This window comes from Olea europaea, unplaced genomic scaffold (assembly GCF_002742605.1).
Source record: "Olea europaea var. sylvestris unplaced genomic scaffold, O_europaea_v1 scaffold1316, whole genome shotgun sequence".
Lineage (NCBI taxonomy): Eukaryota > Viridiplantae > Streptophyta > Magnoliopsida > Lamiales > Oleaceae > Olea > Olea europaea.
This window is the reverse complement of record NW_019230635.1, coordinates 14294-37443: the sequence shown is the minus strand read 5'-3', so window position 1 is coordinate 37443 and position 23150 is coordinate 14294. Positions and strand designations below refer to the sequence as shown.

The 23150-nt window shown below is 34.7% G+C and overlaps 1 protein-coding gene and 1 long non-coding RNA gene across 2 annotated transcripts; one reads left to right on the top strand and one right to left on the bottom strand.

Moving 5' to 3' along the window:
• Positions 1-385: 385 nt before the first annotated feature.
• On the bottom strand, positions 386-5425 carry LOC111374948 (zinc finger MYM-type protein 1-like). Its single transcript, XM_022997709.1, has 2 exons — positions 4077-5425; positions 386-3706 (listed from the first exon to the last, which is right to left on the bottom strand). Exon 2 carries the CDS (start codon positions 2673-2675, stop codon positions 1890-1892), a length of 786 nt encoding a protein of 261 aa, XP_022853477.1. The 5' UTR covers positions 2676-3706; positions 4077-5425; the 3' UTR covers positions 386-1889.
• Positions 5426-10740: 5315 nt separating this feature from the next.
• Positions 10741-12406, top strand: LOC111374947. The gene is made up of 2 exons (XR_002699219.1): positions 10741-11132; positions 11876-12406. It is a non-coding gene; the product is annotated as an uncharacterized LOC111374947 (long non-coding RNA).
• The last annotated feature ends 10744 nt before the right edge of the window (positions 12407-23150 follow it).

The window sequence follows — 23150 nt, the reverse complement described above, 5'->3', positions numbered from 1 at the left end:
AATGAGTGTGCCACTTTGGCAGCTACCACCCATTTTTATTTCAAAATATTTCTCTTTGTGGGAAAATGAAAATCATCTTAATGCCTATGAAAAATTCAATCACAGAACAATAATTATACAACAAATCATAATCAATCGATAAAAGGCAAAATTCATATGTGATTGAGAGATGAAATTGGCAACAAAATTTCAAAATATATGAAAAATTAAATTTAAGGATACAAAAATAGCAACATTTGAATATATATAAACATTTTGACGAAAATATAAAAGTCATCAATTAATTTTATTTTTATTATTTAATTAATTATTTTGATACAATTTTAAACGGGTCAATTTTAATTAAAGATTTAATTATGGTCAAAATTGAAATATTAAGGTCAAGACTTCTAAATCCAATATCAAAATTCAAATTTAACCCCTTTTCAAAAACTGCTCTTCGACCTTAGTTAAAACAACAAAACAAAGCCTTTCTAATTTCCATATTACTGAAAAGACCCATCTTTCAAAAATTGCAGCATCACCCCAATTACTTAATTGCAAACAGGGGCGAGAAAGATAGATATTTATAATAGGAGCCCCCGTCTCCCTCTATGCAGCCTGTTTCTCAGACGAAAATCCAGATTTTTTTTTTAATTTCAAAGGATGGTGTGACCCAAGGGCGGAGCCAGGATTTATGTTCAGTGCGGACATCATTTTTCGACGCCGAACTTCGAGGTTTTGGTCATAGATTTAATGATGATAAAAAATTAAAACAATATTACAACAACACTAAAAATGACATAATTTATATATTAAACTTGTTCCTTGCGAGTTTTCATATTTTGATATCGTCGTACAATAACTTCATTATCGAGTTTCAAAAATATATCTCTCTCTACATAAACAATAGTGCTATCATTCATCCACTGATCACCCATCCGATTGCGCAATCTATTCTTTACGATGTTCATTGCTGAAAAAACTCTCTCCACAGTAGCGGTAGCAACCGGTAAAATCAATGCTAAAGTCAAAAGTCTGTAAACCAATGGATATACCTTATCTTTCTTTGTCAAAACCAACTTCTCCGCAAGATCACCAAGGCCATTTAACCCTTCAAACTCTTTGTTAGAGCGCATGTCCAAAATATAAGTCTCAAGTTGATCGTTAAGTACAATGCCATCTACTGCAGAGAAATCTAATGGATAAAGCTCAGCAAGTCTAATTAAGCTTTTCTTGTCAAAAGACGAAAATGAATCTTGTGGGCATAAACAAGCTACACAAAGGAGTAACTCTGTGTTTACCTCCGAGAAACGATCATTCTATTCTTGAAATTGTAAATCGATGACAGAGTAGAACAAATCTACTCGATAATGATGTAAATTTGTAATTTCTGGAGAATTACGCTGAGGGCGACCACGAATTGCAAGGCGTACAAACATATCATCCATGTTGGGTACATGAATGTAATGTTGTTGACAAAAAGAACATACTTCTTCAAAAAAGGAGTCCCACCCTTCGTCTCTCATTATTTGGAGTCTTCGTTTGCACAATCTCACCAATTGCATTGCATTCACAATATCTTGATATTTTCTTTGCAATGCCTTTGACAGTTCATTTGACATCGCCAATACACTTTTCATCAACTGTAGATTAAATGTAAAATCAAATCTTTGTATCAACTCCAATAAATTTGTTGCATCAGATCTTTGATCACAAGAACAAGATTCATCTTCAACAATCATTGCAAGTACATCTAAAACAGAAGAGAACATGGCAAGCAAGCTGACCAAAGAATTATAATGTGAACTCCATCGTGTATCACCAGACCGCTGAAGGGTCGTTTCTTGATTTAGTCCCCGTCCACTTAAAATCTCACCTTTTTCCAATGCCTCAACAATAAAGTCTAATTATTTTTCTCGAAGAAGATCACAATGCTTGGAAAATGCTCCAACAGTATTTATCACGTTCCCAACCACACGAAAGAAATTAGTAATAGGGATGTTCTTCTTTGCCACAGCCACAAGCGCAAGTTGGAGTTGATGAGCAAAACAGTGAATGTAAAAGGCACATGGACTCTCCTTCAAAATAAGTGTTTTCAGACCATTAAACTTACCTTGCATATTACTTGCTCCATCATAACCTTGTCCTCTCAATCTAGACATACTCAAATTATATCTAGAAAATACCTTATCAATTGCAGCCTTAAGTGATAGAGCCGTGGTACTTGTAACATGTTCAATCCCTATGAAGCGTTCATTGACATGCCCACTATTGTCTACATAACGTAAAACAATAGACATTTGCTCCTTCATTGACACATCACAAGATTCATCAACTAGAATAGAAAATAGTGAGTCGCCAACATCTTTGATAATAACATTGATTGTTTCAATAGCACAAGCATTTACTATATCCTTTTGAACATCAGGTGATGTCAATTTGCAATTGTGAGGAGCATTTCCCAATGTGACGGCATTGATAGCTTCATTATGAGCAGCCAAAAATTGCAATTGCACTAAGAAGTTACTTGGATTGGAAGAATCCTCAGATTCATCATGACCTCGAAATGAGTGCCCTTGTCGCAAAAGAACTCGAACACAATCAATGGATGCATTAAGGCGTGTAACATATGCATTTCTTGCTTGTTCTGACTGTTTGTAGAAAACTGATTGAATGTGTTGTTCTTGATTCATCAACACTTCACACTTAATGCGAGCTTAATTATGTGCACTATTATGAAGTCCAACATGAGTATGAAGCCTTTTCTTATCTTTCCAATATGTAAAACCTTCGCCAACAAAAGACTCACCTCCACCTTGCTTTCCAGAACTTGTTCTGAAAAGATAACAATACAAACAATAAGCAGCATCCTTCTCTACACTGTACTCCAACCAACTACCGAACTCTTTAAACCACGAAGGATTGAATCGTCTAATTGTTACTCCAAATTGTCGTTTTGGAAAGTCATGATCTTGGGGCTGACAAGGACCCTTTAACTTATATGCTCTTCGAACTTCATCTCGGATGTTAGCATTGTAATCCAAAATTGGTATCCTTAGACCACGATCAGTTGGAAGTTTGTGACATCAAACTCCACATTATTCGATGCCCCCTCATCAACATCCACATTATTCGATGCCCCCTCATCAACACTATCTACGTTCCTTTTTCGTTAAAAGTATCTATTCATTTGATATCTGGATTTAAACATTTGATATCCAATTATTAATTGAAGTGAGTGAGAATAATTCATAATGACAAAAGGAAAACATATCTATAATAATCAGAAAAATGCTCATGTCTGTATGGAAAACATATCTATAATAATCAACAATAGTAGCATCAATATAACTTCAGCAGTATTTATTAAAGAAAAACTAATTGCAATATAAATTGAAATGGGTTCCCCAAATATCTAATGCTTAATTAATAACTAAAGATTATTAATTTACTGAATATTATTCAAAACCCCCTTAAGTTAATCATTAAAGAACATTAACTTAGTGAACTAGAAAGAAAGTTGAAATCCCACAATAAATACACCAATAAAAACAGTTAAACTCAAACTCAAACTCCAATAGAAAATTTACCGTGGGTGCGGTCAGTGGTCACTGCCGACATTATTGACGGCCATAATGGCACCAAGATTCCAAGAAACTGAAAGAAAGATTCCGAGCGCGCCAAAAACCAGGAGAGAAATGGCCAGGGCAATCTCCTTGATGGGCTGAGAAAGATGAACTTAATCAATTTCTCTACAACAGAGTAACAGCCAGGCTAACAGCATTTCCAAATTCCAATTCCACAATAGAAATATCAAATATAATTTATATAAACCCATGAGATTGAGAGTTGAGAAATGAGAACCATCAATATTCAATAATTAACCAGTAACACATTACACACTAACACTAACATTCATAAATTTATTAAATTAAGTAGTGCAGAGTCTGTAGACTGCAGAACCCGAGAGGCGAGAGGAGAGACGTGATTCAGAATTTCAATTTTCAGAATTTTCACAATTTCAATTTTCAGAATTTTCCACACTCCATCTTCACTGAAAGATACATTAGGTAAGCAAGGTAACTTTCAATCACCTTCTTAGTTCTTCGTTGGGCAACTTCCAGCTTCGGTCGGAACTCGGCAGAGCCGCAGAAGCAGTGGCAGACGCTCGTAGCAGTGGCGGACCTGGCGGTGGACTGGAAGAGTGGAAGTTGAGTCGGCGTCGCTTGCGAGTTGGAGTAGTTGCCGACTGGCGAGAAGCGGCGACGGCACCGGTTGAGAGCAGAGAGGAGAGACGTGATTCAAGATTTCAAGTTTGCAAGGGTTTGGAAATTGGAAACATGAATTGAACGGGTTATAATTGATTCAAGAAGTCGGGTCGGTTCGGGTCGGGTCACTAAACGGCCCATGGACTGATTCAAGAAGTCGGGTCGGGAAATTGGGCCTTTTTAATTAAACAGGCTTTACCCAAACAAAAAAAATAAATTGGGCCTATTGGAGCCCAAAAGTTCAGTGCGGGCAGATGGCCTAATGGGGCTCCACCCCTGGTGTGACCGGCACCTCAACCAGACAAGTAGCAGTCGGCCGGAGCCTCACCCAAATAGCAACTGGGTTTGACACAGTCAAGCAAACTTCCGATCTTTCATACACAAGAAGTCCACCAAAAAAAAAATAAAAAAAAAAATAAAATCTTGAAGAACCACAGTAATCGTATAGTATAATGCTGATAATGATGAATAATGTTAAATAAAAACTAATATTAGTAACATGGTTTCTAGATCAAGTTTTGCATCACAATTATATGAATATTACTGGATCCACAATGAAAACCCAATTGAAACTAAAACGAAAATAGCCTGAGACCATAATTCAGAGATGCAAATTCATGGAACGTTGGGCCTACGTGTCGGTCTATTCAGACTTATAATCATCCATAAATTTACTTATAATTGAAATTTTTCTACTTAAACCATGCTATTAACAGTATACGAATGTGAAGAATTATGAATTACAAATTCAAAAAGACAAAGATAAGTGACAAAAGCGTGCAGAAGGCCAAACGTCCAATTTATTATTATTATTATTATTATTATTATTATTATTATTATTATTATTATTTTTTTTTTTGGGACAGTGCTTAACAAAAGTTTAAAATAATCGAGATAGAATATTATTTTTGTGTATGATTCTGATCTTAGCATGAAGGCTCTGATACCAATTGTTGAATTTTAATTTGTAATCATGCTAAGAATCAAGAATCACCAAATAATAAATTAATAAACCAAATTCATACCTGCGGAAGTCATTGTTGATATGAATAGTAGTTGTAATAGCAGTCAAGATCTTCCCTTCCTTGCTCCTCACAAAAGTATTAGCTATCAATGGAGCAAGCTAATGAAAACATATGGAGAGGAGAGGGGACCTAGCCTTTATATATAGGAAATAATTTGAGTCGTCCCATTACGACTAGAATTCTAATTAGGATTTATTTTTGGCCCACATACTTTAAACTACCACATAAAATTAATTACAACCCGTAAGGTGTAAAAGGCCCAATTGATCCTTAATAAATTTGGTCCAAACACAAATATCATTATGAACCATACATCTAACCCGTAAAATTTGCAATTCAATGTGAAACCTACATATGGAATAATTAATTATTCCAATAGACTTATCTCCACACACATGATTGCTAGAGTGGGTGTCCAAATACCACATATTTTGGGAAGTTTCCTCCATTGCATGGCATGCGATTAAGAGTGAGACAACTTTTTTTTGCTGATCTGCAAAGTTAGATTTTTCACCATGTTCTTTATTCAAATTAGTGCGACATTCAAACTAATAATGGCCATATATGTGACATCTAAAGCACTCAATATTGGACTTATCTTTTGACTTTTGTCTGTAAGTGGATGAATGGTAACTGTTCGACCTCTCCCTCTTCCTTTTCCTTGAGAATCAAGAACTTGTTTATCTTCATTTTTTGTTGTTGTCTACGGTCATTTTATCTTCTACCTCGGCCTTTTCCTCAATTGGCTCTAGATGGCGTTGAAGACAGATTGTCGGTGGAGACTTGCAGTGCGTTCTATTCTTTATCTCGCTGGATCATTTTATGTTCATCGACCAGTAATGAACCTACTAGTTCATCAAATATTACTTTAAATTCTTCAATTGAACAAACTACATAATTGAATTTCAACGTCAACGATTGAAGAATTTTCTCAACCACTATCATGTCTTCTATCTTCTACTTATGGACTTGCATCTTGTTAACAATTGCCATTGTTCCGGAAAAAAAATTAGATATGGTCTCTCCTGACTTCATACCGAGTATTTCAAATTTTGTACAGAGATGTTGAAGCTGCTGCCTTTTTGCCTTTTCCGTCCCCTGAAATTTTTTCTTTGTAGAATCCCAAATCTGCTTGGAACTTTCTTTGCTGGGTTTCCAAGATAGAACGATTAGTTGTTTGGAAGAGGTAGTTCTTTGCCTTTAGATCTTTTAGCTTCAATCCTTCTAGGATGGTTCTCCGTGCCTCTGTCGTCATGGTGCCAGGGCCGATTGCACAAAGATTTCAGAAGCCATTTGTTTATTGCTGTTCTTTGGAGGGGGCAAAAAAAAAAAAAAAAAAAAAAAAAAAAGGAAAAAAAAAAAAAAAAAAAAAAGAAAAAAAAAGGAAAAGAAAAACAGAGATAAAGTTGCTTGGATGGACACTCTATCTCACACTTTTAGGACTCTTACAAGTTCACTCTCTCTGACTCACTTTTCCTCTTCTTACTTTCTTTAACAAAGCTTTGACACCAGCGTTGTTAAAATTTGGGGTCCATTTTAATAAGGTCAATTTTGTTAAAAGGAGTGATCCAAGATCTTTTTAAATTGGTCAATATTTCGATATTTAATCGATGTAGGATTTTTATTCCTTAACATACCCCCACAAGATGGTGGCTTGTTTGAGCAGACCAATCTTGCAATCTGTTGCTTATTAATTGAGGCTTATAATCGGATCGAATCGCTCGTTAGAATTTAATGAGTTCTGATACCATGTAAAGATTTATGATCCATCTTAATAAGGTCAACCTTATTAAGATGGACCTCAAGTCTTAATATGGTATCAGAGTCCAGTAAGCTCCAACGAGCTATTCGATCCGATTAAGTCTCAAAAACGGGCACATAAATTTCAAGATTGATCTGCTCAAAAAGAGCCACCATCTTACAAGGGCATGTTAAGTGAATAAATCTCATATCGGTTAAATACCGAAATATTGACTAACTAAAATAGATATTGAATCACTTCTCTTAATAAAGTTGACCTTATTAAGATGGATCTCAAATCTTAACAAGCGTTGCTAATAAAACAGAAAAATTGTTACTGATAAAAGAGAGAATAGCTTATTGCAAGGGCACTGTTACTTTTCGGCTTTATTCATCAAATAAAAGCCTTTTTATCGTCAAATGCAAACAAATAATAGCATGAAAATAGGCAACACTCAACGTGCAAAACAAACTCCTATGGACTAGGTAAAATAGAAACATAATAACTGAAAATCCACTTTCGAGCATGCAAATTATTGATATATTCAACATTTTTATCATAAACTCTGCAAGCAGATTTGGGTTTTCGTTGATGCGATGATTGTTTTAGTTAATGGAGTAGTTTTCCCTGTTGTTATATTTCGCTTTCTTGTAGTTGAAGTTGGTGCCAAGAATTTTATTTTATTTTATTTTTTTTTCCAAATTTGTTATTTTTTTTAATTAGTTTGCAAATTTCGCTTGGCTTTCGTTTGATTGGTAAGAAATCATTCCATATATTATTTTATTTCGTGTTATTTTGGGAATTTGGAGTCTATGTTTTGTTTTTGAAATTATGAATTATTTATTTTTTTCTTCTCATTTTTTTTGTTCCTCCATCTTCTATTTATTGTACATTCATTGTGTTGAAATTAGTTGTTGTCTTGTAGTTTTATTGTTTTATGTATAATGTTTTGGATGATAAAATATTTACTAGATATTTTTTTTTATTGAAATGGGAATATTGTTTTGGCAATCATGAGAAATTTTTAATAAAATTCGTGATAAAGATGTGGTCTCGGATAATTTAGGAAGGAGTTTATGCGAAAAGCAAGAATGTCTATTTTCAAATGCAAGAAAAGATAAGTAGAAGAAGCGTTGTATAGAACCTACAAAGAAATTTATGATGATGCTCATCAATTAATTAGATTATCTGTTCAAAATGTTGTTTTTATGCTTGAGTATTGATTCTTCTATGTCAATAGCTATGATTTTGATGATTAATTGTAATTTATTGATTCTATTAATTATTTTGTATTATATTATGTTTATTTGTTGATATTTTTTAAGGTATATTTTATTAGGAAGTATTTGTTGTTTGAATATTGAGATTTTCACCGCTTGTACACACACACACACATATATATATATATGTGTGTGTAATATATATAATATATTGTTGTTGCAAGTGTCTAATATTGTAAGTTGTAACTATATGTTTATTTGTGTTGTTCTTGTAATTATGCTTCTTTTTGAAATAATAGTTTTTGCCCCTACAATACACATGCTGAATTATTTTGAAGGTGATGCTGGCGCGTTAGATGTGTGATCTCCATCTCATGGTGAAAGCATATACCAAATTATAATTGCAAGGGAAAATTTCTCATGTTCATTATCGAGGTTTAGCTGAAAAAGAAAAGATAAAAGACATGTTTACAAAATAAATTCGCATGTAGAAATTACCCGAACGGGGCATGTAGAGAGATGGGAACATCAAAGGAAAAATCTAAAGATGATACAAACCTTTTCAATTCTAGACCCCCATCAAGGAGCTAAAATAAGATGAATAAGTGAAGGAAAAAGCATTGAGCAAACACATTCAAGTGATAGCTGACCTATTATTTCTAGCCGGGTATGATGCAGAAGTGCAAGCGAATGAGTAGCACATGGAGCTTCGGTTTCATAAAGAACATCTTGACATCTTCGAATCCAAACTGCATATCGACTTCATGAATTCAACCGCTTTCAAATAATTCCCACTAGCAATTGACTCATAAGCTAAAGTATGTTTCACAGAATTCGTCAACAAAGATGCCTTTTCAGCCATCTCATCGTGCTTGATTATATACAACTCCCACCATCCCCACAGCCATCATAAAAGATCTAAATCTATGATTAAAATTCACGAAATAAATTCAAGCTATCAATATAGGATCTAATATTGCGTGAATGAACTGAATTCATAGACAACGTGGTTATCGTTATCAACACAATAACGTTTAAGATATAATTTAGACGGGTTGTGCTTGATGTACACAAAGGTGTCCATATACTCACATGGGTGTGGACACCCTTGTGTACATAAAATTATGTACACCAAGTTTTATCCAATTTAACCATTGTTTGAGACGCATTACTTAAAAATTCATTTTCAACTACACATTCTTCAAAAAGTCACTATTCAAAACGTCATTATTCCAAGAAAAATGGGGCTCAAACAAGGGCTTAACGTTGTTGGTATAATTTATGAAATTGAAAGTCTTGTAAATATATTTAGTTAGGTGCAAGTTAATATAGCCAAATTCAAAGATTCCAGAAAGTTTCTTCCAAAAACATAACATAAAATCTGAATTACAATAAAATAATAATTCATTCACCCAGAGACAAGAATATATATAGAAATAGAGAAAGTAAAAATACCCAAACATAATACAAAACCGAAATTATAGAAATAGATAAAAGACCTTTAAATTGAAATCCGTTCGTTGATCTAGTTTGAAAATTTGATCTTGAAAAGTTGAAGAATCTATATCAAAATCACATGCAGGCCACTGTCTTTGCATAGAGCTTCCTACATACAATCAGACCTGCACAACTCCCAAACACATCAAAAACCTGGAAAAATATCAAATTTTTTTGAACCCACATTCAAAAGAGATTTATAAAACCCAAATTAGAATCAACAATGTCCAAAAAACAAACAAAAATATTCTTACTATAATGTGTTTCTTCTGTCGTATCGTTTGTGCATAGTCACACTTGAGCTCCTCATCCGACTCACTTCTTCATTGTCTTCATCATCTTCAGTAGGATCATTGCCAGTGGGACGAAAGTTGTCGGCATTTTTCTCTTTAATAGATAGAGTAAAGATTAAATGAAAAAGTATACATGAATGAGATATCTCGAAGTGAATAGCACCAAACCAATTTTGGAAGCCAGTTTAGAAATAGTGTATGAAAACGATTGTGACAAATTGAAACAATGATCCTAAAGCCCCACTTTTAAGAGAAGGTAGATTAATAGATAGAGTAGAGATTAGATGAAAAANGGGATAACTACATCAATGACCACCCAACTTTATACCCGTGTCACCTTGACCACTTAATTTGAGTTTGTTTTACCATATCCACCAAATTTTATACTTAGCGCCTATTCGAGAGAGATTTTGCCAATATTTGACTCAGTTATTTGACCGTTGCCAAAGGAAAATGATAGCGCTTCTATCTTTTTTTTTTTTTTGACTTTCACCAATAATAAATTATCATATTAAGATTGAAATAAAGAGTATATAACCCCTATTTTCATATTGAATTACTTATAGACATTTTAATCAATCATTATGTTTGACTATTAATGAATTTTGAGATAATAATTTATCGATCCCGCTACACGTATAGCACTGTGCACAGCTTTGTGTACAGTGCTGACATGGAAAATGAAAAGAAAAAAAAAAAGGTGTTTAAATGACTGTTTACGGTGGCTGACCCGACTGAAGCCCAAGTTTGTCTCCCATTTGCTTCATTTCATCCCCAAATCGAAACCTCTCAATATCTTCCCCAAATCGAATCCTCTCAAATCTACGATTTCTTCTCCTTGTATGTGTAGCTGGCCAACAATAAATCCAGGTGACACCCATTGACGAAGAATAACGCAGAGCCAACCATAAATCCAGGCGACAACCCGAATAATCGCCTCCTCCGATCACGGGCTGAACGGAAAGAGAAGTAGTGGCTTGACGCTTATAAAATATTTTTTCCAACGGGTCGGTGTTTATTTTCCTCAACGGGTCGGGCTGAATAATGAAGAATTAATGTTTGTATAGGGGTTAAACATTTTCTGTGATTTTTATGTTGTTTTCGCTGTAAGTTTTCTCCAATTGTTTCAATTTCGCTTGAGATATTTTTGTCTAACGTTTGGCATTACTTAATTTTGGGAGAGTAGAGATTAGGTTTTTGAATACGTTATTACCGAATATATGCAAAGTTAATAAAAGGTTTTTCCGAGTAGGATTTTGAATCATGTTTTAATTTGCTTATGATTTCTTTCTGTAAAAAAGAAGCTAATGGGAGTAGAAAAGTTCGTAAATTTTAGGTGAATTTAGTTTCTGCTCCTGTCAATTGTAGATGAACCGAAGACAATTAAAATTAGATTTAAAACCTAGCTACCATATGTGAATACACAAGGAAAGTTATGGAGAGGCATTGAGTTAAAACCAATTTGGAAAGAAAGGGGAAAATGAAAAGGTATGAGTATCTGGCTATCAAAAAGTACTAGAAAGTTACACTACATTTGATTGTAAGGATATCACTTGTTATGACTATTCTTGTTCTTTCTCATAGTTGAGACCATTTTCATAAGTGGAAAATTATTGTTCTTGCTGGTGCATTCTATACTCTGCCAAAGTTACTTAACTTCATAATCTCTTTATAGGTCCATAAAGTGTAGATTTCAGTAGCCATTGGGTTTGCAATATTTGCTATCAGTAATATACCATGGAAAGTTAATAAAAATGAAATATCTCGCTGCCTTTCTGTTTGTTATTGCCTGTCCTATTGCCTTTATCCAAATTAGTGAAGATACTAATATGGTTACATATTGGTGTAGTTGTTTCATGTCGTTGAATTAGATAAGTTCGATGGCACGCAAGAATGGGGGAATATGTCATTGTTGTCGACAGAGGGGACATACACTATCGGAATGCCCGACAAAGAGAAGATGCCCAAATTGTCGAAAAGAGCAATGACCATAAAAGATTGTTGTTTCATTGTTGTACTCGTGACTGTAGGTACTTCAAATGGCGCAACAAATTCCTCGATGAAAAGTGTCTATTGCATGATGATGGTGAATCAGGTTGCATCACAACTGCAGGTGAAGACGTGGATACTTGTCGCATATGTCGAAAACGCTTGCTAAGCTAAGCAAGGAAAAAGACCTGGAGATTTCTCTCCAAAGAAACATATGCAAAGGGAAACGAGTTTCAGAAAATGAAATGTAAAAGTTGATGTGTTAGGACGATGATCCAACGGTTTGTATGTCGTGATCATTCAAGATTGTAAATCTAAACTTCTTTAACTGTTTGTAATGACGCATGTATGAATGATACGCTACTATGTTGATGTGGTTTTTTTTTTGCTACTCATTGTTCTTGAATTATCATAATGTTTTTTAATGTTCATTTCAGTCCACTGAGATCCTAATTACCTCGGTAAAATTATCGCCATCTTTTAAGTTCTGTAATAGGTCTATGGAGTTAGAAATGTGAGATGGTAGTATAAAATTCGCAGAAAATGAAATGTAAAAGTTGATGTGTTAGGACGATGATCCAACGGTTTGTATGTCGTGATCATTCAAGATTGTAAATCTAAACTTCTTTAACTGTTTGTAATGACGCATGTATGAATGATACGCTTGTGGTTTTTTTTTTTTTTTTTTTTGCTACTCATTGTTCTTGAATTATCATAATGTTTTTTAATGTTCATTTCAGTCCACTGAGATCCTAATTACCTCGGTAAAATTATCGCCATCTTTTAAGTTCTGTAATAGGTCTATGGAGTTAGAAATGTGAGATAGTATTATAAAATTCTGTTTACTTTGTCGAACTGCTGCAGAGTTGATTCCCGACTCAGTTGCAAACGTACAATAAAGAAGTTAGGTTAACAAGATTTAGTCACCACATTCATGTAAGATCAAACAAAAGAACAGCTCAATGCTTCACAATGGACCTAATGAACCGGTGCTTTTTTGTGAGAATGAAAGGTTGAAAGTATTTTTTTGATTTTATTTGAAATGAAAGGTTTGTGCAAGGTTTATGCATCAACATTTTGGTACTTCTTTCGAAAACTAAACAAGTGAAAAAAACACATGGAACTAAAGATAATTCAGAATTTCCTGTTCTGAAAATGAAGAGAAGAAAAGAAGTAAAAATGTCACCATACTTCTTTATACCAATTAACATGAATAAAAGACATAGTAGTGTAAAGGCCAAGATACCAATGACAATCAAGGTTCACAACACTGGTGAAGTTTACAAATGATCTTAAATTCATCTCCAATTTAGAAGCCTCGATGCAATTACACAAAACAAGCTTGATGCATACTAATAATTGACAAAAATATGTAAATCAAGAATATCCAAAACTAGCATCCACGGTCATGAAGTAGATCAGACACCCTATGGAGATGTATCCCACGGATTGGGTGTCACTAGATACGGCGTTCCAGAACTTGGTATGTCAACAACACTTGAAGGGTCTCCATCAATACCAACCTGAGGAACAGAATATGTGGCACTTAACATCCAACCCGCTATAGCACTTGGAGAAGGTGACGGCTAGAATGACTATATTCATAAAGTTACCGGAAGTTAGTTGGAGAAGAAACAAAAATTTCACATTCATATGGTAAAAAAATTACGTAGCTTACAGTGTGAAATCCCCGAGGGAAAACACCCATTGCGGATGGTCTCAATAAATCGTCAACAACGTCTATGTGTGCACCATTGTAAGAAAAATCGGGATGGTAGTACTGTCGTATGTTGCCTGACATAAACATGAAAAGTGCAAGATATTAATGTCTAAATGTGCTAAAAATACATTCGAAACCATATTACCTTGCCAAATAGGTAAAACATTTGAAGTTGACATGGGACTGAAACGTGAAGATGGCAATTGGTGTGATAGTGTGTTACTTTCCCCTTCGCACTACTTGACATGAACAAACGAATATCAAACATGCCTACAATACAGTAAATACTTTTAGGAACTTTGCAAATGTAACCTGTGAATACGGGAATGGTGGTGGCATCAAATATTGTGCTTACGATGGGATCATTTGGGAAGGTGCATCGGGTTGAAGATTTCTCTCTGTCCCTCGTGATCTCGCCTAGAAGATGAGAAAATAATGTGCAAAGTTCAAATTAGTACTTATAAACTTATGACACAGATGAGAAAAGTGTGCAATTAAATTGCATTCTTGGAGCCGGACTCCAATGCGCATTTAACACGTAATTTCTTAGGCGTGCCTTTCCTTTTTGAACATTTAGAATCTTGTATGGCCCCACTGCCCGTATCTTTCTATGCTCTTGATTGTGACCCTAAAAGCAAACTAGGTTGGGAAATGCTATTACTTTCGCAACGGGACTTCGTGGGCTCTGTGTCTTTAGATTGTGTTTGAATCCACTCTATTATTACATGAGTTCGATCTTCATCATTTACGACAATATTGGTCAGTGTAGTGAACAATTCACACATTCTACTATATCTCAACTGGCTAGGAGTGCTAGTAGACCATTAACCCTCCTGTGGGCTCTACTGACGTCTTTTCTCCATCTCCTCAATATGTACTTATTCGGTAATGATGTGACGTTGTTACGCATCAACACTGATATGGTATGTCTGCACAAAATTCCACAGAACTTGAATAGGTGACAATTGCAAATAATATTGCACTCCTCTGCACGAAATGTGATAGAAAACTTTGTCTTCCTCACCATTTCTCCATGAATGACATCCTCCTCAACCTTATACGTCCTCTCCGAGTGGTTATCAATTGTAGACATCACATTGCAATACACCTTCCCAGTTACCTTATCCCCAAATTCTCGGAACTTTGAAATTGTATAAACTGATTGAAATTGTTTTTTCATTTCATACTTTGTTGCACAAGGCACCATTTGCGAAAATGATTTAAAATCTGCCTGGAATTCCTTTTCCACTTTACTTCTTAATGCCCGTTCGTATTGCTCAACAAATTGTTTCAACGAAGTTTTCGAATGCATATACCCATTGAAGAATGCATTCATCCTCTCACTACGTTGAGTTGTTGACATCCCTGCCCAGAAAGTCATTTTCAAATAGCATGGCGCCCAACGATCCCTATTTTCATACAACCCCAACAACCATTCGTTGTCATGTAAGTTATATGTATCGAGCATAATTTCCCGACCTACTTCAATTTATCAACATGCTGCGTATCGTACACTAATCCATGTATGGACAAAAATATTCCGCCTTTGTCAACGTGGTACCCAAACTTTTCAGGTAACTTCTTCATGATGTACTATAAACACCATCCATGCCTCGTATTTGAAAAGACTATCTCAATTACATTTTGCATAGCCTTATCTTGATCCGTAATAATTCCATTAAGAGGTTCACTATGCATGCACTGCAACCATGTCCTGAACAGCCACACAAATGTATCGGTATCTTCATTTGATAACAGACCACATCCCAGAAGTGTTGACTGTCCGTGATGATTTACTCCGAAAAAGGGAGTAAAAGGCATGTCATATTTATTAGTGAGATATGTCGTCTTGAAGGTCACACATCACTGGACTCCTTATACGCTAGCCTACACTTATTATTTCCTCAGAACACATTCTTAAGCCGTGACTCTTCGTCCAAATCGAGACAAAAGTAAAATCTCGAGCACTGTGCCTGCATTTGTGAAAAGTACGATTGTATTACTGCGGCATTTCCTTCACCTAGTCTCAAACGCCTCACTTGTTCAACGTAATTTCGACAGTCTTTTTCCATGCAGGTCATATTCTCATACCCACCAGTTTCAACAACTGCAGAGTTGCAACTCTTGTGTAAAGAAATTTTAGCCATATCGTTCACTTCAAACTTGCGTTTTACATTTGCACTCAACTCTCGATTGCATTGATACAATCTCGATTTCGAAGGACTTGTTTTGTGATTGTGTTCGAGACACACTGTGAAAATTTTCCATACTCCATGATATCCGAAGAAGCAGTTAGCCTTGCTTTGCAACTCGTCTGAATTGTTGGTTGCGATTTCAAAGAAGTGCTTGTATTACTACTTCTACAACCCTCGCAACAGCATGTCAACGTAACGTATCTCACTACTCCATCCTCCTCCTCCTCAAATTTCTTTTCCTAACCGAAAAACCTACGATATACTCATACTTCTTGTAAAATTTGTACATCTCGTTTTCATCTTTGAACTTCATACCCACCTCCAGCACAATTGTACCATCTCCTCCCACCTCCGGCACAGTCGTACCATCTTCTCCTAATACATCATCTTCCAATGTGACTACATTTTCGATATTACCCCTATTACTGGATTGTACAAGAACTTTATCGTCTGATACTTCAACTAGTTATTCTCCTACAACGCATTAAATGGGAACATGATTAGCTCTACAATCAAATTAATATTTTAACGAATTTCTGATTTCATAAATATTAGAAATGAGATAACATGTATATCAATAAATCTATTTATCATATGCAATTCGAGTGCATTCGTAAAGTGAACAAACTGTACTTGCAAGTATTTTTATGAAGGTGCAAAGTGGACAAACTGTACTTGCAAGTATTCTATGTTCATTCATGTTTTTTTTCTCTGTTACTTCATCATCAAATTTCTAAAGCAGGTAGTTGATTCTATATCACATTTTCCCAACAAAACAACAAATTGATTGTTTAAAGCCTCCCAGTTACAAAATAATTCTCCTCAACTAAAATTTCATTCTATGACTCGAGCTTAACATGTCTATAATTTGTACAGCCTTGAATGCCCCCCCAAACCTATTAAGAAAAATTCTTCACGAGTAGAGCAACCAAAGAATACCGTCACAAGCCAAAACTTGTGCAAAACATACACAGAATCATCTTACCTTTCTCTGTCATTCCTTCAACCATTTCATCACCGAAATAGGTCCATATGTACTAGAATTCGCGTTCGCGATCATTCTTCAGTACGAAGATTTTCACGTTGCGGTCTATATTACCAGCTCCCGGTCTATATCAACCATTTTCGAATTGCTGTACACAAAGCTGTACCAGCAATGTACAAGAGGCGTTTTCCATAATTTATTAATTAGAGAGTATTAAAAAAAGGCTTTCTGGGACCCACTTGTTCCTTCGCAATGATAAAGAAACTGATGTTAATCCAATTTAAATAGTTTCCAAAAATGAGTTTAGTATCACTATGGTCACCAAATTTAATGATTTCATGATATTATAGTTGTTTTTTTACCATATTGTGTATCTTTCGAGAATGAGACTTCTTTTGCAATAATATGTAACTAATTGTTCGACTTATTAGTGTGAAGGGCTTTTCTTTTTCTCATTTTTGTGGTTTATTTTTGCTTTATTTTATTCCATATTAGTGATAATGTCAATTTATTAATTTTCTAGATTTGAGATTACTAAGCTAATTTTTTTTTTTTTTTTTTTCATAGCTGATCATGCTGGCCGTGATAAAAATACGGATGCTCACATTGCAGGTACTTGATGATGTGCCTATATATTTTTCTACACGTGTTTTTATTTTTTTATTTTTTTTTTGCAACGCTAAAAACAATAATTTTTTAATATATATGAAAGAATTTAAAGCAGCAAATGTAGATTGTATTTTGTAATTTATATATATTATTACGTTGATTTAAATGAATTTTTTAATGAGTCATGCTAAAAAAAACATACTCAGACATCATTTTTGACTTCTTTACGTACGGGTGACATCCACTTTTCTCTTTGACGGTCAAAAAATTGATTCTAAGTACCAAACAGGCCCTAATCTATCTTGAAAATATGAAAGTAATGAAAAAAAATTCTTATTCGTCCTACGTGTAGTCGTCATCAACTTTTTGTAAAAAGTGGGGAATTCTATTATTTTAATTGAAAAATTAGTCTAAAAATAAAAACTAACGGGTTTTACAAATTGCTTACATCATTCTAAAGAATATTTAAATTATTAAGAGTCTTGTGCGAAGTTATAACAATAATTTTGCTATGACAACTTTAGTGTATACTACAATAAAGATTTATAATAGAAAAATAAAGACAATTACTCATTTAGAATTCAAGCGAGGTATATCATTTTATAAATGAAATAGCTAGATCAACCATCTTATTTACAGCTATATTGTTTTATTTTGAAACTAAGTGTGGAACAAATTAAATTTTTGTGACAGTTAAATCATTTTTTGCTAAATTAATAGATATTTGAAAGCAAATCCTTACACTAATTTCTTTTGTACTTTCAGTACAATATCCAATTTAAAATGATTATTCAATTCGAATACGTTGTAACTTCAAACTTGATCAAAGAAGAAACAATGCACCATTCGTTTCTCTCGTTGCTGCTATTTGGTTGATGATGGTAATTCTATTGAATCAAAGACGATAAAAGTAATAGAATGTCATATTATTTTGTATGTTATGATGCACTTAAATACCTTATTTTATTTCCATGTGGTGAACAGAGTTGGCACCAAGGTATTTCGCAAATTAATACGCAAAAATATAAACGAAAAATTGTAAGAATAAAGAGTCTCTTGATGTGAGTCAGTCTCTTTCTCCTTAGTAATCGACTGAAAGAGTAATAACAGGTTCATTTTGAAGCATAATTTGTAACAAAGTTTTTATTGTCTTCTATACTTTTGTTCATGTAAATAAATTTTACCATTAAAGTAACAAATTTTTTACTAGAATTTCACAGTTAAACAGACAGTTCACGGTTATGAAAGTTCTGCCTGAAAGATACAAATGGAAGAACATTAGCTACTGTGATTACAATGTCTCATTGCATCTAAACCAGCTTATTCTCTATTCCACACTCACAATATCTGTCAAGTCTTTTCCATTGGTTTCGATTGGGAAGAGCAGGACACAGAATCCAGAAACAAACACTACAACTTCGAACAGAATAACTGCAACTGTTTGATGGCAACCCCTAACCAGTCCTACTGCTACCAGAGGACAGACCATACCACCAACTCTTCCCACACAGGTTGAAAGTCCACAGCCAGTGCCCCGTGCTGAAGTTGGATATACCTATAATTTAATTGAAGGCAACTAATCAGATCAATGATAAGTTAGTAATAACCATAGATGATTTTGTTGAGAATTATAAACCTTATTTCTATTCCGCCGAGATTAATTAATTCGAAGAAAGAAAATAAACATTCAAGAACACGCAAGATTTATAGAGGTTCGTCTCAATGTAAAACTACATCTCTTCCAGTAACTGCAGTATTTCACTATGATGACAAAAATTTTGGTCCCCCAGGAGGGGGCCTCGTACCCCCCTTCAACAGCCACGGAGACCTCATTGCGGAGGTTGATAAGCACCAATCTCATGCAGTTGTAATAATTAGGATCAACAATAATTAGGCTCTACAACTTGTAAAGATTTCAAACCTTATTTTGAAACTGCCAAATTACTTGTATTGCATATTTTATGATAAACTTAAAAGTACTACAAAAATTGACATTAATGGCAAATTCTCATTTTAAAGACGTGGTTAAACAGTTTGTTGATTGATGCAGAAGGGATTTTATAGGAGTTGTCAATTTTTTCTTGCATTAGAGTTAAATCTTAATGATACAAGATCCGATTGCTGCAAAACCTAATAACTCGAAATGCATGTCTTTACGAGTGATAAGTGAGTAACATCAATCATATATGAGCTCCAGCAAGGTACATTTTGTTGGGTTTGTGACCCAAATTAGGGTGGATTTTTATGGAAAACGACAGGAATTGAACCCGCGGATGGTGGATTCACAATCCACTGCCTTAATCTACTTGGCTACATCCGCCCCTCTTAGATTTTTTGAACGACTACATATGCTATGTTTTGGATTCCATACTTGCTGCTTACGTTTTTTTTTTATTGTCTAGTATAGAGTAGTTTTCTTGTAACTAGTGGTCTTCTCTTTCAGTTTTGTTCAAGCAAGAATTGCCGAGTGCTTGTATTTTTCTTCATATTATCGATTAATAAAACGTTGTGCTTCTGCGATTAACTCTTTTTGTTAATATCTTTAATTTTAAATCTTGTTTCTCGTTGCGATCTTCATTACTTCATATTGCGTCATTAATTTCATTTACTACAATTTTTCCGGGTTCAACAAATAGTATCAGAGCTTAGTTCTTCTTCTGAGGATTGGTTGATGTTTTTCAGAGATGACTACCATGAAGTATGACATTCCGCTACTGGATCAAAATACAATGTTTTCTTTGTGGCAACTAAAGATGATGGCTATTTTGGCGCAGTTGGATTTGAACGATGCGCTACTAGGCTTTGAGAAAATGCTAGCTAATTGGACAATAGAGGAGAAATAACGGAGGAATCGAAAGGATTTGTCATTGATTTATCTTTATCTATCCAACAATATTCTGCAGGATGTCTTGAAGGAGAAAACAACACCTGTTTTGTGGTTGAAACTGGAGCAGTTCTGTATGACCAAGTCTTACTAGTAAACTAGCTCTAAACCAGAAGCTGTATTCCAATCACATGGCAGAAGGAGGGTCATTGGAAGACTATATTGCCATGGTCAAGGAAATTGTTGCAGATTTGGAAACGTTGGAGGTTAAGTATGATGAAGAGGATCTTGCCTTGATCCTGTTATGTTCGCTATTTGGCTCTTATGTATCGTTTCGGAACATCATTTTGTATAGTCGGGATACTTTGACTATAGACGAGGTCTATGATGCTTTGCACTAAAAGGAGAAGTTGAAGCATTTGGTTGGAGCTACATCGAGCGATGAGGAAACTCTTGTATCTCATGGTGGTCGACGAAGAGGCAGATCGAAGAATAACAACAATTTGTGTTACTTCTACTGAAGATGTAAGAGACATATTTGGAAGAATTGTAATAAGTTGCAGGCTAAAGGTGATTTAGCTACAAATCATGGAGCACAATCTTTGACTTCTGACGAAACAACTGTAGTTGAGGATTTTTTAGATGGCGGAGATGTGATGTTGATCGTGGTATCTGACGTGGAATCTAGGCTTGACGAATAGTGGATTCTCGATTCGACATGTTCGCATGATATGTGTTCCAATCGAAATTTTTTTAAGACATATGAAACTATTCAGTAAGGTGGAGTTGTAATGAAAAACAGCCAGTCTTGCTGTATTGCTGGGATTGATAGAGTTAGATTTAGGTTGTAGGATAAGACAGTCAGAACAATTGATCAGGTTCGACATGTTCCAACCTGAAAAGGAATTTCATCTCACTTAGTACTCTAGATGCAAAAGGATATAAATTCTCTGGTGGAGGTGGAGTCTTGAAGGTCTAAATGGGTGTCTGGGTTATATTGGAGGGACAGAAGAAGTCTTAGTTATACATTTTGCAGGGAAGCGCAGAACCAGTTTACAGACATTTGGATAAGTTCAGTACCATGGTGGATATACAATTTGGTACAGTACCTCTTGTGGCGTGCTCTGAGTTGGTTAAGAATACTGCTACGGAGAGCGTTGGTGATTTTGCTTTGCACTAATTTCTGCGGATATACTGTGTTCATTTGCTAGGGTTGGACTCGTGGAGTATAGGTACCGTGGTGTCAATAATGTTTGGGATGGTTAAGGGGATGTTGAAGATGATAGTTCTACCAAGGGGCCTTTTGATCCAAAATGTGGCATGGTTTCTGCTATAGGGTGTGCTTCAATCCTGTTTGGTAAACAATAATTTCTTGGTAGAATTTTGGAAACCCGGGATTTAGGTTTAAGTGTCGTTTGTGGACGCCTTGCAGAGGACGACAGTTTGGTTTGGAGAATTTTGGTTACTGTATTGAGGAGATTGGCTATTTCGATGAAAACGGATTGAAATCTTGGAGTTTCATTCGTTGCACCAGATTTGGGTCAAGATGGAGATTGTTGGGTTTGTGACCCAAATTAGGGTGGATTTTTTTGGAAATAAATTGTTTATTTATTTTCATGTGGAAAATTTTGTTTCCTTATATTTCACGTGATTTTTATGGAAATATATTATTTCGTTACTCCACATTATTTCCATCTTTATACTATATCATATACCTATTAATAGTGGTCTTTTCTTTCAATTTTGTTCAAGTAAGAATTGCTGAGTTTTTAAATTTCTCTCGTATTGTCGATTAATAAAACGTCGTGCTTTTGCGATTAACTCTCTTTGTTAATTTCTTTACTTTTAAATATTGTTTCTCGTTTCGATCTTCATTACTTTATATCTCGCGTCATTAATCTCATTTACTACAATCCCTCCGGGTTCAACACATTTCTTCTTGAATTCGAAAGGAAAAAAACTTTAAGAAGTGTGCCAAAGAGTCAACAGGCATAGTTCTTTAGAAAATTAGTGAAGGATACCGATAAAATATTTGAGTCAAAACAATATCCTCGGAAAAAAATTATTTCATCTTGAATCTCAATTTTCCATAATAATCCATTTTCATGGTATGTGAAGCTATGTTATAGTCCCAAAACTTGAGCATAATTTCCTTGAAGAGAAAATTGCAACATAAACCCCCAACATGTAGCGCTTGTAGCAACATATCAATCCTTACACATGGACATCTAAATCCTCTACCTTTCAATTCACTTATAGTTATGGTCCTTTTGAACTGTTTCTATCCAAAAGTCCATCGAAAAGGTTAATTTTTACTAAAAAAATTGACTAAACCTTACCTTCAATTAAAAAATAAAAAATAAAAAAAATATATAAATAGAAAAGAAATTAAAAAGAAAAATAGAAGGAAGAAGAATAGAAAATTGAAAGAAAAAAAGTATATATATATATATGACCAAGGGAAAAGGCCCCGAACACCTGTTTTAGAGGATTAGACCTTTGATAAGAGGTTAGTAAATCGGTTGATTCCTAGAGGTTGAAGCAGTCAAAAATAAGGAGAATCCTCATTTGTTGACATGTGGAACTACAATCAGTAAAATCTAACCAAACTTGAGTGGTGTAAGAAATTAGTATTGAAAATTTAACTTTAGGTTACGCCCTTGGAAGGAGAAAAGAAAATAAGTTTGGGGGTGTGTGAATCCCACGAGCGAGGTAAGGAAAAATTTGACTTCTAAGGTCGGGAATTGGGTCAACTTATTATTGTACAGCGTTATGCTTAACTCTCCACACACACACCCGTTT